Source organism: Aethalodelphis obliquidens, unplaced genomic scaffold, assembly GCF_003676395.1.
Source record: "Aethalodelphis obliquidens isolate GAN/ISIS:26980383/991018 unplaced genomic scaffold, ASM367639v1 scaffold71, whole genome shotgun sequence".
NCBI lineage: Eukaryota > Metazoa > Chordata > Mammalia > Artiodactyla > Delphinidae > Aethalodelphis > Aethalodelphis obliquidens.
Genome location: NW_020838015.1, coordinates 8,555,347 through 8,570,507, shown reverse-complemented (window position 1 = coordinate 8,570,507; position 15,161 = coordinate 8,555,347). Strand labels below are relative to the sequence as shown.

General features: G+C 54.7%; 1 protein-coding gene across 5 annotated transcripts; it reads right to left on the bottom strand.

Moving 5' to 3' along the window:
• Positions 1-63: 63 nt before the first annotated feature.
• CDK16 (cyclin dependent kinase 16) lies at positions 64-14,098 on the bottom strand. 5 transcript variants are annotated; one of them, XM_027091394.1, is made up of 16 exons: positions 11,634-14,093; positions 6,561-6,768; positions 5,824-5,957; positions 5,597-5,722; positions 5,452-5,508; positions 5,239-5,353; positions 4,449-4,543; positions 4,288-4,350; positions 3,899-4,022; positions 3,576-3,696; positions 3,369-3,466; positions 3,179-3,284; positions 3,055-3,097; positions 2,813-2,903; positions 1,444-1,521; positions 64-1,352 (listed from the first exon to the last, which is right to left on the bottom strand). In XM_027091394.1, the coding sequence occupies exons 2-16, from the start codon at positions 6,760-6,762 to the stop codon at positions 1,315-1,317; spliced, it is 1,491 nt and encodes a 496-aa protein (XP_026947195.1). In that variant the 5' UTR covers positions 6,763-6,768; positions 11,634-14,093; the 3' UTR covers positions 64-1,314. The 5 variants fall into 5 exon arrangements, with proteins under 5 accessions (XP_026947195.1, XP_026947194.1, XP_026947192.1 ...); XM_027091393.1 differs by lacking the exon at positions 11,634-14,093 and adding an exon at positions 11,193-11,612; XM_027091391.1 differs by having other exon boundaries at positions 178-1,038; positions 11,634-14,098.
• Positions 14,099-15,161: the final 1,063 nt, after the last annotated feature.

The window sequence follows — 15,161 nt, the reverse complement described above, 5'->3', positions numbered from 1 at the left end:
ATTCTCCAAGGTCCCAGTACTCACCCTGGGTTGAGCCCACCCCCACAGGGATTTGCAATCAGGTTTTTCACTTTAGACTTTTTAATATTTCATACAGCGATTATGGTGCATTCAGGAACCCACCCCTCCCAAACCGCCCTAGGAAGGCCCCTGCCCTCCCACCCCATTTGAGGGCCCCAGGGTTTAGAGTGAAGGGGAGGTAACCACCCATCTGGAGACTGACCCCAGAGACTGTCCCTGCCCTGCCTCATCTTCCCCAGGGGTTAGGGGGTAATGCCTGGGCACACCCCCCCCCCACCATGTGCCCCTCTGTCCCTGCCTGTGTACATATACACACTATGGCTCCTCGCTGAGTTGGTCAGTTCCTGGCAGGGGCCCTACTCAACAGCACCGAGTGGGATGGGGGCAGGAGGGCTGGGCTAGGGAGACCCTGAGAAGGAGGCCCCTGCTATGGGACTGCAGGAGGGAAAGAGTGGGGGCCCCCCACCTCATCCATCTCCCAGAGAATCTCCTGTAGTCCCCAAGTCCCCCTGCAGCTGGGGATGGCAGGTGGGGGTCGGAAGGCGAGTGGTCGAGGCATGCTTTCCCTTAGCTGACCCCAGGGTCTGGTGATGGTCAGGGTTTTGAATAGGGGTTGTGTCCCTGCCATGGAAAGGCTGGGAGCGGGGCTTCATTGCACAAAATACTGTGGGAGGGCCACACAGTGGGTGGGGCCCAGCCAGCCTGTATACAGAGATATTGCATTTAAAAAATGAAAACCTCATTTAAAATAATTAAAAAACAACAATGAATGAAACAAACAAAAAGAAAAAGGCCCACACAACATGAGGCAGGTGGGGCAGGCAGGAAAGCAGACAGGGGAGCCTCAGACCCAAGGCATCACCGTGTCTTGTCTGAGTCGAGATCCCCAGCCTGGGCTAGCTCCAGACCCCTGGCTTGCCGTGGGTAGTGGTCCTGCGGGGGGTGGGGCATGATGGGGAGGGGTATAGGCCTGGCCTCAGTGTGGGAGGCTGGCACGGCCATGCTGTCCGCCGGCAACTACCGAGACAGAAAGAGAGAGAGACACACAGACAGACAGACAGATCAGGCGAAGGAACGATGAGAACTTTGTTAGCACCCAGCAGACAGGCCAATGGGTGGGCCAACAGGCCAATGGTCGGGTGTTCAGACAGGCAGCAGGGGACACGTGGGCAGGCGAGCATGAGTCAGGCAGGTAGGCAGGCAGCAAGCAGGGAGGATGATGCAGTTGGGGGCTGCCCTGTGAGGGGTATGGCATCCCTCCAGCTGCTGCCTGCTGGGGCCTCGGTCTGTGGCTTAGAACTCGGTGTCCACCACTCGGAAAGCTGGCCTGCCTGCAGGGGAAAGCAGAGCAGATGGCTGTTGGTGAGCAAGCAGGTAGGTGGACGGGGCAGGGAAGAGGGTGAGGGCCACAAGTACACTTACCTGAGTCAGGCATTGACGAAGACCGAATGCTGGCCTCCTTTTGTAGCTGGATCTCCTTTAGTGCAAATATGGAAGTAGCTGTGGGTGGAGGAGAGACAGGAGTGGGGCATGACCCATGAGGCCACCTAGGACCACCTCCCATGTGGCCCCGTCAGGGAAATTAGAAAAAGCTGCCTTTTCTTTGAGAGCCTTGACTTTCATCCATCAAATAATCCCACACACAAACCAGCTACAACCAGGGAAAATGGAATATAGACTATTACATGACACCAAGAAATCATTAACTTTGTCAAGTGCGACAGTGATACTGCGATTACCACCTATAAAGTCTAGATAATGGATGGTGTTTGGGATTTTTCTTTTTGTTTTTTTTTTGCGGTACGTGGGCCTCTCACTGTTGTGGCCTCTCCCGTTGCGGAGCACAGGCTCTGGACGCGCAGGCTCAGCGGCCATGGCTCATGGGCCCAGCTGCTCCGCGGCATGTGGGATCTTCCCGGACCGGGGCACGAACCCCCGTGTCCCCTGCGTCGGCAGGCGGACTCTCAACCACTGCGCCACCAGGGAAGCCCGGTGTTTGGGATTTGATTGAGATTAATCCAATCAAATGTTAGCGTGATAATGGTATTACTGTTACGCTTAAGAAAATATTTTAGAGATACATGCTGAAATTGTTTATAGATGAATGATGTATCTGGAACTTGATTCAAAATAATCAGAGTGATTATAGATAAAACCTGATTGGCCATGAGTTGATCACTTGTTGGAGTACCTGGGGACTCATCATATTATTTGGTCTAATATATAAATATATCTAACTTTAAAACGTCCATATTAAAAAGTTTTAAAAAGTCAGACATAACAGAACACGCCATGTGCCTCCATTTCTGTAGGGGACAGGGACAGGGAAAGCATATCTATGCTTTAGAAGTCAAACTAGTGGCAACTTTTAGAGGGGATGCCAGGAATAACTGAAGGAGAAAAGAGGGCACTTCAGGGGAGCTTCTCACATCCTATTTCTCGACCTGTATGCCGGTTACACGGGTGTTTAGTTTGTAAAAATTCATTGTGCTATATGCTTATGATCTATCATTTCTCAGTATCTATTTCACAACATTTACTTTTTTTTAAAAGGTAAAGTGATGTTCCATCGGTTTTTATGTACGTTTGAAAATTTCCAGGAACTGAAAACTAAAAAACTCTTCTGTAATGAACAACACATCACACACGTGAACAAGGGCATACCCCCCCCCCCCCCCCCACCCCATCCAAGGTGGCAGAGCCAGAGCCCAACACAACCTGCCCAGCTATCTGCAGCAGTCCTGTTCCCCAAAGCCCCCCACCAGCCGGTCCATTCCCCAGCTCCACTCACTGTCAGGAAGTTTGTGGATCCGTTCCCCCAGACTGAGGAAGAATGGATGTTTCATGGCATCTTCTGCGGAGATCCGATTGCGACCTTCAAACTGAGTGTGTGTGTTGGGATGGGGGAGTATTGACACTTTCAACAAGTAGGCTTCTCTTCCTCCCCGCCCCAGATCCTGCCCCTGTAGCTCCCTGTTTCCCCACACCTGGAATCCGCTAGGCCCCAAGGCTGGCCCAGGAAGATCGTCTCACCTGCAGCAGCTTGGTGAGGAGGTCAGCCCCGTCGCTGTCAAGTCTACCACAAGGACAAGGGGACCTGTTTTAAACTCAGTTTGGGTACTCTGGTCCCTAACACCCACCTACCCACCAGCCTCACCGGGGTGCATGGCTCAAAAGGGCCTCGGCTCGGTACTTGGGGTAGTTGTATGTCTTGAACTCTTCATTGGACAGGATGCCCGGCCATGTCTCCTCAGTTGGGGTTCCTGGCGGGGAAGTGGAGTTATCCTAAACATCTCACAGGGCCTCCCTGCATGTCCCCACAGCTCCTAGGGCTCATGCCTCCTCACCCAAGATGCGGAAGATGAAGTGCAGCTGTTCCTCCACCGTGGAGCCCGGGAAGAGGGGCCGGCCTGTGGCCATCTCATAGAAGATGCAGCCCACACCCCTGGGCAGGGAGGGCACAGTGAATATGTAGGCAGTTGGCCGGTTGGCTGTTGTGACCAAGCCACCCCCCTTCACCGCATGGCCCCTGCCACACTTCGACCTGTCCTCACCACATGTCAATCTGAGTGGAGTAGTCCGTGGACCCGAGCAGGATGTCGGGGGGCCGGTACCACAGTGTTACCACCTCATTGGAGTAGGTCTTCGTTGGAATTGACTTGGCCCGGGCCAGGCCTGGTAGGTGGAGAGAGGGGGCAGCTGGAATTGAGGAGGTTGTGGGCAGTATTGGGGAGAATGCAGTTAGGACTGAGGGCATCCTAAGCAAAGCCTGGAGGGGCTGAATGGGAGGGACTGAGACCAGGTGGTTGTGGGGAAGGGGGAGGCTGGGAGAGTAAGGCTGGGGGATCACTGGGAAGAAGGCAGAGGCCAGGGGTACCAAAGTCGGCCAGCTTGAGCTCTCCTCTCTCATTGATGAGCAGGTTCTGGGGCTTGAGGTCTCGGTGTAGCACCTTCTGCCGGTGGCAGTAGGCCAGGCCACGGAGCAGCTGGAACAGGAACAGCTGGGGACCCAGGAACGGCAGGCAGAGGTCAAAGAGTATCCAGCAGCCTGACCCCCAGCAGGCACTGCTCCCCCTCCCAAAGACAGGCACTGAGCCCAGAGCCTTGTCTCACAAAAGAGGATAGGGTCCCAATGCCCTCCAAGGGCTCCCAGCTTTTTTTTTGGCAAAAAAGCCAAACAGGAAAAGTCTGTTTCTGGGAGATTTGTGGGGTGGAGTGGGTGAGTGAGGGGCCCCCTTGTGCCCCTGCTTCCTGCCCCACACCCACTTTCACATTGTGCATGTTGATGACGTTCCCACAGTCATCCAGGTACTGCTTCAGGTCCTTGTCCTGAGGAAAGAAGAGCAGGTAGAGGAAAGAGGGTCACATCCTGTGGCTCCTGGCCATCTCCCCACCTCCCCCCAGGACCCACTGCCACCCAACCTTACCAGGTACTCAAAGACAAGGGTGAGGGACTTCTCCGTGTGAATAATGTCGTGTAGCGTGACGATGTTGGCATGTTTGAGGTCCTTGAGCAGGGACACTGCAGGAAGCAGGGGGGTGGGACAGGGGAAGAGTCAGGGCCCACCCTCAGAACAGAGGCAAGGAGGAGAACTAAACCGGGTCGAGCCCAGATGGCTTGGGGTGGTGGCTCACAGCCACCGGCTCTAACCCACCTGATACCAGGAAGAAGGTGTGTCCCCAAGTTCCAGATGTGGAAACTAAGGCTCAGAGAAGAGTATAGAGCAAGAACCTGGGATTGCAGCCCCAGGCTTATGTGACACTAGATTTTCACAACCAGTTTTTGGTTTCTGGAAAGCGCCCTTGCTCCAATCCTCAGTACACAGATCTGCAGCATCGTGTGAAAATGAGTTTGCACACTCAATTACTATGCAATTCAGATTCATTCCATGTGAAATTCTGACTAGAAACTATTGTGTCAAGTAAACTGGTGAGCACTTTCAGGGATATTCTCAGAACCAAAGCAAGCACCCTGCTTTACAATTCACCTACCTCTTCTCCACACAGGAAGATTCCTGGTTACCCTGATTTATTATCTGGATATGTGGCTGATGGGCACTTTCTCATGAAGCCCAGAACGTCAGGAGGGAAGTCCCAGAACCCCTAGTCCCTGTCCTCACTATGGGTGTGTGTGTGCAAGTGTGTGTGTGTGTGCGTGCACGCGCACACCATGGGGAGAGCCCGGGAAGCCTGGGGCAGATCAGATGGGGCCTGTACCTTCCCGGATGGCGGTGCAGGGTGCCCCCTCTTCGTGTTCCAGTCTGATCTCCTTGAGTGCCACGAGGTTGTCTGTGAGCTTGCTTTTGCCTTTGTACACGGTGGCATAGGTACCCTGGAATGTGAGGAAGAGTGACAGGAGACGAGCTATGAAGCTGCAAGGAGTTCCCACGGACCCCCAGCCCTACCATGGGCCTCCTGGCTGTCTCTCACCTCTCCCAGCTTGTCCAGCTTGATGTAGGTCTCCAGTTTCCCAAAGCCAATCTCAGACTGTGGGGCAAAGGAGGCAGGCTGAAGTAAGCTCAGGGGAAGGGACTGGGAGGAGGAAGAGGAGGAGACAGGAAGAGAAGACGCTCACCAGGCTGACACGGCGGAGGCGGCGGCTGAGGGGCTTGTCGAAGATGGGGCTATTGAGGGTCAACTTCTCAAGGTAGCCCTCGGGCAGCCGGATGTCGGCTGGTAGTGATAGGCGCTTGTTGATGTCCTGGCAGGCAAGATAGGGGAGAAACAGGACCATGAGCTCCAACTCCCCAGGTCCGACCCTCTTTTCCAGCCCCGCCACTGCCCGGACAGGGGGTTCAGCACCTCAGTGGAGATCTTGCGTGGGGGATGGTTGCGCATGCGCACCCTCACTGGTGACTGCACCTCATCCGAGGACGTGGCTGAAGCCTGGTCACTTTCCCCGTCAGACCCCATCTTCAAGTCCTCGTGTACAATCTCTGGTAGTGGGGACAGGGGGAGGGCAGGCCGGGTGGGCTCGGAAGCCCCAGGACAAATCCCCCCACCCTCCCGTAACACATTCCCTCATCACACACGTGTGCACATGGCCCCCAGAGCAGCCTAGAGTCCCTCATGGAGAGGGTGGGAAGGCCCAGGGAGGTTCACACAGGTCAAGACAGGTTGAACTGGGAAGGCAATAGTCACCTAGTGGAGCACCCCGCGTCAGCGGCGAGCTGAAACTGCGGCTGGCCCAGAGCCAGTGGGCAGGCAGCAGAAGTAGCCAAATGCCCTGGGAAGGCAGGCCCAGGGCAGGCAGGTGCCAGGAGGCCTGAGGGGGCTGTCACAGAGCGCAGGAGAAGGGCAGAGGGAGGCTTGGGGCAGCTGTGGCAGGCGGGGCACCCTTCCTCCCCGCTGAGGCCTGGGCACAAAGCCAAGGAAAGGGATACAGATGGACAATAGAGAGAGGGTGTTGAGAGAGGATGGCAGAGATGAGGGAAAAAATGGAGAAAGGAAAATGAAAATAACGCAAGTTTAAGAGGAACTCAGTTGGAAGGCAGCACCCCTGGGACCAGTCTGGGAGTGGGAATGGTCAGTGGACCCACCTGGTGCAGAGCTGAGTGGGCCCCGTCCAGAGCGAGGTTCACCAGGGGCAGCACGTGTGGGGCCCTCTCCAAGGTCACTGCCGCCGCCACTGCCACTCTCATCCAGGCCTATCTGTTCAGGGGCACCATTGGTCTTATCTACACCTCGGCCCCCTCGGAGTGTCATTGACAGCTGCCGTTTGATCTTCTTCATCCGATCCATGGCGACCTGCGCAGGGGGTATGGATGCGAATGGGTCCCACATTAGCATTTGCCTGACACCCATAGGCCCCCTAAAACCCATGACAACCCAGTGAGGTGCACTGACATGAACCTGTGTCAGTGCCCACCCAACCACTGTGGAGTCCTGGGACCACTCAGGATTCCTAGAAACCTGGCATGGATGGAGACCCTTGTCAGTGCCTGCCACCTACGATGACCAGCCCCAGGGCACCCTGCTCCTAAGGAGCCCACCTGGGTACTGAGGCTTGGGTAGCTGGCTGAGGGAAAGGGCCCAACTGGTGGCGTGTTGGCCTCTATGGGGGCACCCTCACTGTGGAAGCAGAGGCTCCACAGCAGGCATTCTCGGGTGCAGCAGCACTGATGGACCTAGCCATTGGTGTAGCGGGGGGCTCGCCCAGGACGCCGGAACCACTGACACGGCCCCGGGCACGCCCACAGAATGGCATGTTCTGCTGGCACCAGCTCACATCACCCCCAACTGCCAAGGCGGAACGCTCCCCGCGACCACAAGGACCCTCCTGCCTCCCCCAGCAGCCATGGTCAAGGTGGCTAAAGGATTACCCCAGTGGGCTACCCAGGTGAGGGGTGCAGGGAGAGGGAGGGAGAGTCCTGCCCAGACCCAACCACTGGGTGGGGTTGCGGGGGGATCTAAGTCTACCAGCTGTCCTGGTTCCATCAGGTTGAACCCAGATTTTACCAGATTTTTACAAGCCAGGTCACATTTCTCCTCTACTTGAGAACATACCACATGTCCCTTATCACCCCAAATAAACGTCTCAGTCCTTAATGTGGCCCACAAGGCCCCCATTCACACCATTACCTCTCTGGCCTCACCGCCCCCTCGTTGCTAATTGCTGTTCTGAAACCGCACCCAAAAGTCCCAACTCAGGGCCTTTGCAGTGGCTGTTCCTGGTACTTAGAAGACCCTTCCCCTAGATTTCAAAATAGCTCACTCCCTCATCCCCTTCAGGCCATTGCTCAAATATCACCTTTTTCACAGATAACCACGAATAACCCTATTTAAAATCGCAATCATTCTGAGCCCCCTCACCTTGCCAATTACCCCCCCAGCACTTATCACCTCCTCAGAAATGACACCATCTAGTTACTGGTTTCTTTATTCTTTACTGTCTGTCTCCTCACCACCATAACTAGAAGATCAGCTCCGCCAGGGTAGATTTATGTCTGTTTAGGTCACGGCTATATCCTGAGGACCTGGAACAGTGACTGACACAGAGTAGATGCTCAAAAAGTGCTTGTGGCAGAAATTAATGAAGCAGGGGGCTAAGGGCCTAGGACCAACATCTGTCAGGGTGAGCAGGGTCAGTCCCTGCTACTCATGAACAACCCCAGACAAGGTGACCCAGGGACACTGGTATCAGCAAGAAGATGGGGCTGCTAGAGGGAACGGGGCCACCAAAAGGCTTAGGCCAGCCTTCTTCTGCTTCCTCCTGGGCTCTGGGCCAGCAAGGAGGGGGAAAGACCTGGCCCAGGAACCATCTGGACTCACAGCAGGGCCTAAGATGGCCCTGGGCCCAAGGGAAGTGGAGCTAGATAGAAGGTTGACGATGAGGCTGGGGCTGGATTCGAAAGAGAGGGAAGTGGGTCATCTGTTACCTTGAAATCAGGTGCTTACCCTAGCGATCCCCATACCCCACTTCTGCCTGCCTGAGCTCATCACCCCCAGAAGGGGTAGAGGGCCCAGCCTAGCAGAAAGATCCAGTAAAGAGGATGAAGTCCATCCAAAGAACCCAAGATAACAATAACAAAAAAAATCCTGACCCAAGAGGCTGAACACTGGACCTGAGGCTGAGGAAGGTGAAGCATGGCCAGCCCCCAAAGACTGTTTTCCATACGTCCATATGGCATGGATACCCAGTCGCTTTGCCTGTTGTGGCAGGGAATGGGGAGCTGGGGGGACTGTAAGTAGAGCTGGACGGAGGATGAGGAAGGAACCCGAAGGAGCCATGGATCCATGACCTCTAAGCGGTAACCCCAAGGGCTGGACATATTCCAGAGTTCAGTTTTGGGGGGATTTTAGGGAGACAGGGTACAAAATCTGTGTATCATGCAACGCCCCCAGCAGGGGGACCCTGGACAGGGCCCTGTGAACAGAGACACTTGAACATTAATCTGCAGTAAAACTTTTAAATATCATTTCAGTTTTCTGAGATTTTTAGGTTTTAGAATACTGAAGGAGCAAGAAACTGGATACACAACCCCACTCTGAGAAGGGCACATGTCCGTCTTGACCCCCTGAGGGGATGCTTCCATCCTCAGAATACTTCCACACCCAAGGATACTCACCACCTCACATCACACCAACCACTGAGGACACAGTCATCACACTCTACTAACTCCTATAGGAACATACCATCCTCATTCTGTTCAGGCACATCTCATAAGCACACACTGGACTCTCAGTGTCCTGCTTCCTTCAGTACACACTGGACCCTCAAGAAGGCTTCTCTGCATTGTAACTGCCATCGGCAACGCAATTTCCCTATTTATCTCTAACCCCCATCAGCACACAAAGCCTCAACAGAGCACTAAGCTCTGTTAGCACACCACTGGCCCCTCTAAGTTAACTCTTAGCACCACATGCTGCCTGTTTTCTTCTCCACAGCACTCACTGTTCCCCCAACATGATTCTGACCCCTATTAACATGCACTTGGGACCCTCTACAGCAGTAGAGGTTGGTAACCCACATTAGCACTCACTGGACCTTCACACTACCCTGAATCCCATGAACACAAAGTGAATCTTGCAGATCCCTGACCTGTTTTAGCCCACACTCAGATCCCTCCACAGCTATGATCATCACTAACACATATTCTGGTCCTCCCACTACCCTGTCCCCCCATACCCCATCAGCACAGGCTGGACCTTCACTTCACCCTGACCCCTATTAGCACACACCGGGCCTCACAGTGCCTCCCCATTACCACACCCTGAACCTGTACTCAGCCCTAGTCCCCAGGGACACACAAACACGCTGTTCTATAATGGCCTGACCCTCATTAGTGCACACAGATCTTCATTCAGCCCAGAACCCCATTAACACACTTCAGCCCTCCATGGCACTAATCCACTTTAGCACACCTGGACTGTCACGTTCCTGTCCTTTATTTCTCTTTGTTTCAACTCCTCCATAGCTATAACCCCTGTCGGTTGACAACTGGATCACTTCACAGCGCTGATCTTCCTTATTGTACACAAGATCCCCTCCACAGCTCTACCCTCCTTTAGCACTCTCTGGAACCTCAACGCACCTCAGTCCCCCAAGAACACACTGTCTTCAGAATGTTCAGACGCTCATTAGCATATTCCAGAACTCATACTGCTCTGATTCTCCCCCCCATTGGCACACATTTAAGCGCCTCCATGACTCTAAATCCACATTAATAGTCACTAGAACTTCATTTATTACCCTGCTCCTTCTTAGGGTGTCCTAGAGTCTCACATCCCTTGACCTCATGGACCCACACACACTGATCTCACACCATCCTGATCCTTAATACACTGAACCTCTTACAGTGCTTAGATACTTCCCTCACCCCCAACCCATACACACATATATCCACAACTCTGATACCCATTAGCACAGGCTCAGGGCTTCCACTACTCTGCCCCCATTAGCATATACTGGGCCTCATACTACCCAGACCTTTATTATCATATGCACATACCCTCGAGAGCTATGACCCCCATTAGTACCCTCTCAACACTGGAGTTCTTCCACTACCCTGTCCTCCATGAGCACACTCTGCACCCTCACACCTCGCAGTCCGTCATGGACAAATACACAATATTAACACCATCCTGGCCACCCCCCCCCTTACCACACACAGGGCCTAAGAACCCCGATCCTACTGGCACACCCTCTGGTACCTCTACCACCTTATCCCCCAGTAACACACACGGGGCCTTTCTACAGCTATAACCCCATTTGCATATCTCAGCACTCCTCCGACGTCCTCTCCCTTGTTATACATCCTCAGGTCCCTCCATCGCCCTGCACCGCCCCTCCGTTAGCACACTCTGGGCCTCAAAACCTTACAAAGCGGTAAGACTTATTACCACATGCTCCGACCCCTCCACAGCTCAGGCCCCCGTTAGCAAACCTCGAGTCTTTAACCACTCTGCCACCCATTTACACACCCTCTGGTCCTTCGATTCCCCTGCTCCCCATTAGCACCCACAGTACTTCCCATCCCCAGTTCCCAGACCAGGCCCAGGGCGGGGCCAAGGTCAGGGAGGCCCCAAATGACCCCCGGCCCGGCGCATTCTGGGAAACTCGCTGGGGGAGGGGGCACATGCCAGCAGTGCAGCCCGGCAACGCCCGGGGTCTGGGTTGGTTCTGTAGGAGGAAGGGCAGCCCCCACCCCACGCCTCGTGGACGCGCTCACCGGCGGGGGCGCGCGAGCAACCTCAACGCCGCGGGACCGGCGCGGCGGCGCCTGGGGCGGCGGCCCGGGCTGAGGCCGCGCGACCTCCTTCTCCTCCTGTTCGCCGCAGGCGCCCGTCCCAGTAGTCTTCGGCCATGGCTGCTGGGCCCGGGCCGCCGCCGGCTGAGGAGGAGGAGGCGGCGGCGGCGGCGGTGGCTGAGGCGGAGGCGGCGTCCCGCTCAGCCGGCCATGAGCTTGGCCGCTGCGGGCGATGCCCCTGGGCTCGCTGGCGCCGGCTAGAATCCGAGAGCTCACGGCGGCTCGCGGTTCAGAGCCGACTGCTCGCGGAGACGCGGCAGATCCCAGAGCCGAACACCCAACGGCCCAACCGCTGCGCGCGCCGCGCTCCGCGCATGCGCACGCACGCGCTGGAAAGGGTGAAGTGGTAGGGAAGGGACTCACCTCGGACTGGATGTACCAAAAGACCCGTCCGCAGCGGGAGGGGGCGCGGCCATTGCGCGCCCACTGGGGAATGTGGCGCTGCCCTGGAATGGCGCCAGGGGGAAGTGTAGAGGTTGTTTAGTACTCAGTTCCGATCTTGCTAGAAGTTTGCTAACGCTGAAGTGGGCAGCAGACAGTGACCAGCGTGCCGGTCACCACTCGGTCCCCCTACTCCGTCTCACTTGGTACATCCCCATGATAGCAAACGGGACTTTGGGAAGGAGGAAAAAGATAAGGCAGTCAGTCCTAGTCCCTTGAGGTGCCTCCGGAGGCAGGGACTTTAAAGGTTCGCGAGAAGATGACTTTTCTAGGAGAAGCGGCCTGGAGAATCACTGGCCTCTACCACCTTAGATAGGACAGAGTCTAGCCCCGCCCAGCTGCTCCTCCCCAAACGCGAGCTCATTCCCACTGTGAATGTATGCGGCCCCGCCCTTTGAGATTGTCGCCCATCCAATCGGATTTGCTCCCTGGGGTGAGGCAGAGCAAGAATAAAGGGCGTGGCCTGGCTGGAGAGGCGTGATTTCGCTGCCCCGGCCGCGCCTCTGCCAGGTTTTCATTGGTTTCACCGTCGAGGGGGCGGGGCCTCCTTTTTGTTCTCAACCATGGGTCGAATGCCTCGCAAGGTGATTGGTCAAAAGGTCTTTCAATCGAATTTCGTCCCGCCTTTAACCCCTCCCATCTCCATCAGCGAAGCTCACGGGGTGGAGCCTAGGCTGAAGGGAAAGATGGACCTTTACAGGAGCGAGTGCATTACTACGCATGCTTGGGACTTTGGGTTGGAAAGGGGGCTCTTTTCCGCCTCACGCGAGGATTTGTACCCTAAATTGGGTTTTACTGCCACCTCTCAACTACCTCTTCTGGCCCGCCGGAGCCCCGCCCGTGGTTCCCCCTGCCCCACCTCCTGGGCTCTCCGGTTTTTCATTTTATTTATTGGGCGCCTGTTGTGTGTCAAGCACTGACAAACCAACCTAATCCCTCACCCCTCTCTGCCTGCAAAACTCCTACACTATCACCAAGCCCAGTTTAAATGGCAGCAGACTCCGTCCGGCAGGCCATCTGGAACATCTTTACACGGCACCCCAGTGCAAAGCCAACTTCCCCATCTCTTCTGGGCTTCCCCTTATGGTACTCTTGGTCACACCAGTTCATATTAACGAGGATTTACCGGAGCATGTCGGGAGTGGAAATATTTCACAAAGACAAAAGTCCACCTCGGGATAGATGATCGCGTCCATCACTTCCCAGACCTCATCTGTTAGCCGCCTCACTCGGCTCCAGTCGTACTAGTATCCTAGCTGTTCCTGAATGAAGCAGGCACAGTCCAGCCTCAGGGACTTTGCACTTGCTGTTCCCTTTGCCTGGAATGCTTTCCCCAGATATCCACTTGCCTCATCTTTTTCCAAGTCCTTGTTTCAATGTCACCTTCTTCATGAAGCCTTCCCTGACTCCCCTATTTAAAACTGCCTACCTGCACCCCCCCATCATTCCCCAGACCTGGCTCTACAGATCTTCTGAACTGCACTGATCAACTTCTAACATACAATTTACTCACCGTGTTTATTGTCTATTCTAGGTCTTGCCCTAGCAAAACATAAGTATGCGCACACGCGCATGCACACACACACACAACCCACCCCAGGACACGGATGTTTTTTATCTATTGCTATCTCCAACACCTACAATAGAGCCTGACACACAGTAAGCAGTCAACAAATGTTTGTTGAATGCCTGATGGTAAATAGTTCTAGGCAGAGACAAGAGGAAGCAACCTTGTCCCACCCTGTCCTTTGTGCCTGCTGGGTGCAGGGGGCTCAGTGCAGTGACCCAGCCCTTGCCCACTGAGCCCTGGTGTTATAATGGTAGACAAAAATGATAGAGAAGTGAAATGGCATGTGTGGGGAACTGAAATGCAACCAGAAAACATGGGTTCTTGATGAAGAAGATGTTCTCAAACCTTGTGCAAATTAGGTAGCAAGGGGATCCAGGAGCTGTGGTGGTGAAGAAAGGGACAGCAATGTCTGGAGTCAGGAGGTGTAATGGTGGGGGGTGGGGGGATACAGTGAACAAGGTCTAGAGTACCCATGAAGGCCCCAGGATAGTAGAAGCAGAGAAATCAAGTTTGTGTGCAAGCCTCAGATGCTGAGGTGGAAATGGTGGAAACAGTGGACAGACGTGCAGAGTTTGGGGGTACTCTAGAGCAGCAATAATGGACAAAGTACCTGTGGCGGGAAAACCTCTCCACTTGACCTAGATAGCTAGCATCACCACTAAATGGATGCCAGAGATAAAGCACTTCAGTCCCTAATGTCCTGGGGGAGAATGAAAGGAAGTATGGAAGGATGAGGTCACCCAAACAGAATAGGCGAAGAAAAAACAAGTAACCAGAAAGGGACTTCCCTGGTGGCTCAGTGGTTAAGAATCCACCTGCCAACGCAGGGGACACGGGTTCGAGCCCTGGTCCAGGAAGACCCCACATGCCGCGGAGCAACTAAGCCCGTGCGCCACAACTACTGAGCCTGCACTCTAGAGCCACAACTATTGAGCCTGTGCGCCACAACTACTGAAGCCTGCGTGCCTGGAGCCTGTGCTCCGCAACAAGAGAAGCCCCTGCTCGCCGCCAACTAGACCGCACGCAGCAACTAAGACCCAATGTGGTCAAAAAAAAAAAAAAGTAACCAGAGGGAGGTGGGGCAAGGGCATATGCTGTGCCTGGAGTCTGGAGCTGGCCCAGGAGACAGCACATGTGGGAACAGGCTGTGATGGGTGACAGGTCAGGGTAAGGCCAGTTTGTGTGATTCCCAGTACTTGAGTTAGAGTGAAGGAATGAGGGGTCTGTTTCTAAATGGAAAAAGTTGGAGTCTGGCTGGGTGAAGGACAGAGGTTATGAGTGGCATCCTCAGGCACCAGGTGGCCAGTCCGATTGGTGCTTTCAACTGTCTGAAGTGCTCAGCTGAGACTAAAGACGGAGTGCGGGCAGTTCTGCAGTCCTGGTGGGGCTTGTGGTGAGCCTCCTACTGTCTGCTCCAACCAGTCAACAACCCACAGCCGCTCTCTTCTCACAGGTGGGAGGCCTCAGGACAAGCAGACCAGGCCTGAGGGACAGGAAAGAGGCTTTTCCTTTACAGATGTTCTCAGCCAAATATTTTCATCAGAACTGCAAAGTGTGCACAAACACTGGCATTCCTCAGTCAAGCAGAGCTGTTGAGGCCCCTCTGCAGCAGGGAAGTTGAACTAAGGACACCACGGGCATTCCTAGCACTGGGAACCATGATGCTAAAGGCCTGTCCAGGGTCTGAGTGCTTCGGTCCAGGTGGGAAGAGATGTGCCCCAAGGACATAAGCCACAGTGACCAAGCCCTGGCCAACTGGTTGCCATAACTTTTCCCTTCACAGAGGGGGGACAAGGTTAGAGAAGTTAAAGGACTTGCTCAAACACTGCTCTTAACTACCTCTCAAAATCAATATGGCAGGGAGTTAGGAGCTAGAGATG

Bases quoted from the DNA above. Each gene is read 5' to 3' on its own strand.
- CDK16 (XM_027091391.1), bottom strand. From the start codon at position 6,762: ATGGATCGGATGAAGAAGATCAAACGGCAGCTGTCAATGACACTCCGA. The intron at 5,723-5,823 runs GTGCTGAACCCC...CTTGCCTGCCAG, and splicing joins CACGCAAGATCTCCACTGAG to GACATCAACAAGCGCCTATC. The intron at 5,509-5,596 runs GTGAGCGTCTTC...TTTGCCCCACAG, and splicing joins GCCTCCGCCGTGTCAGCCTG to TCTGAGATTGGCTTTGGGAA.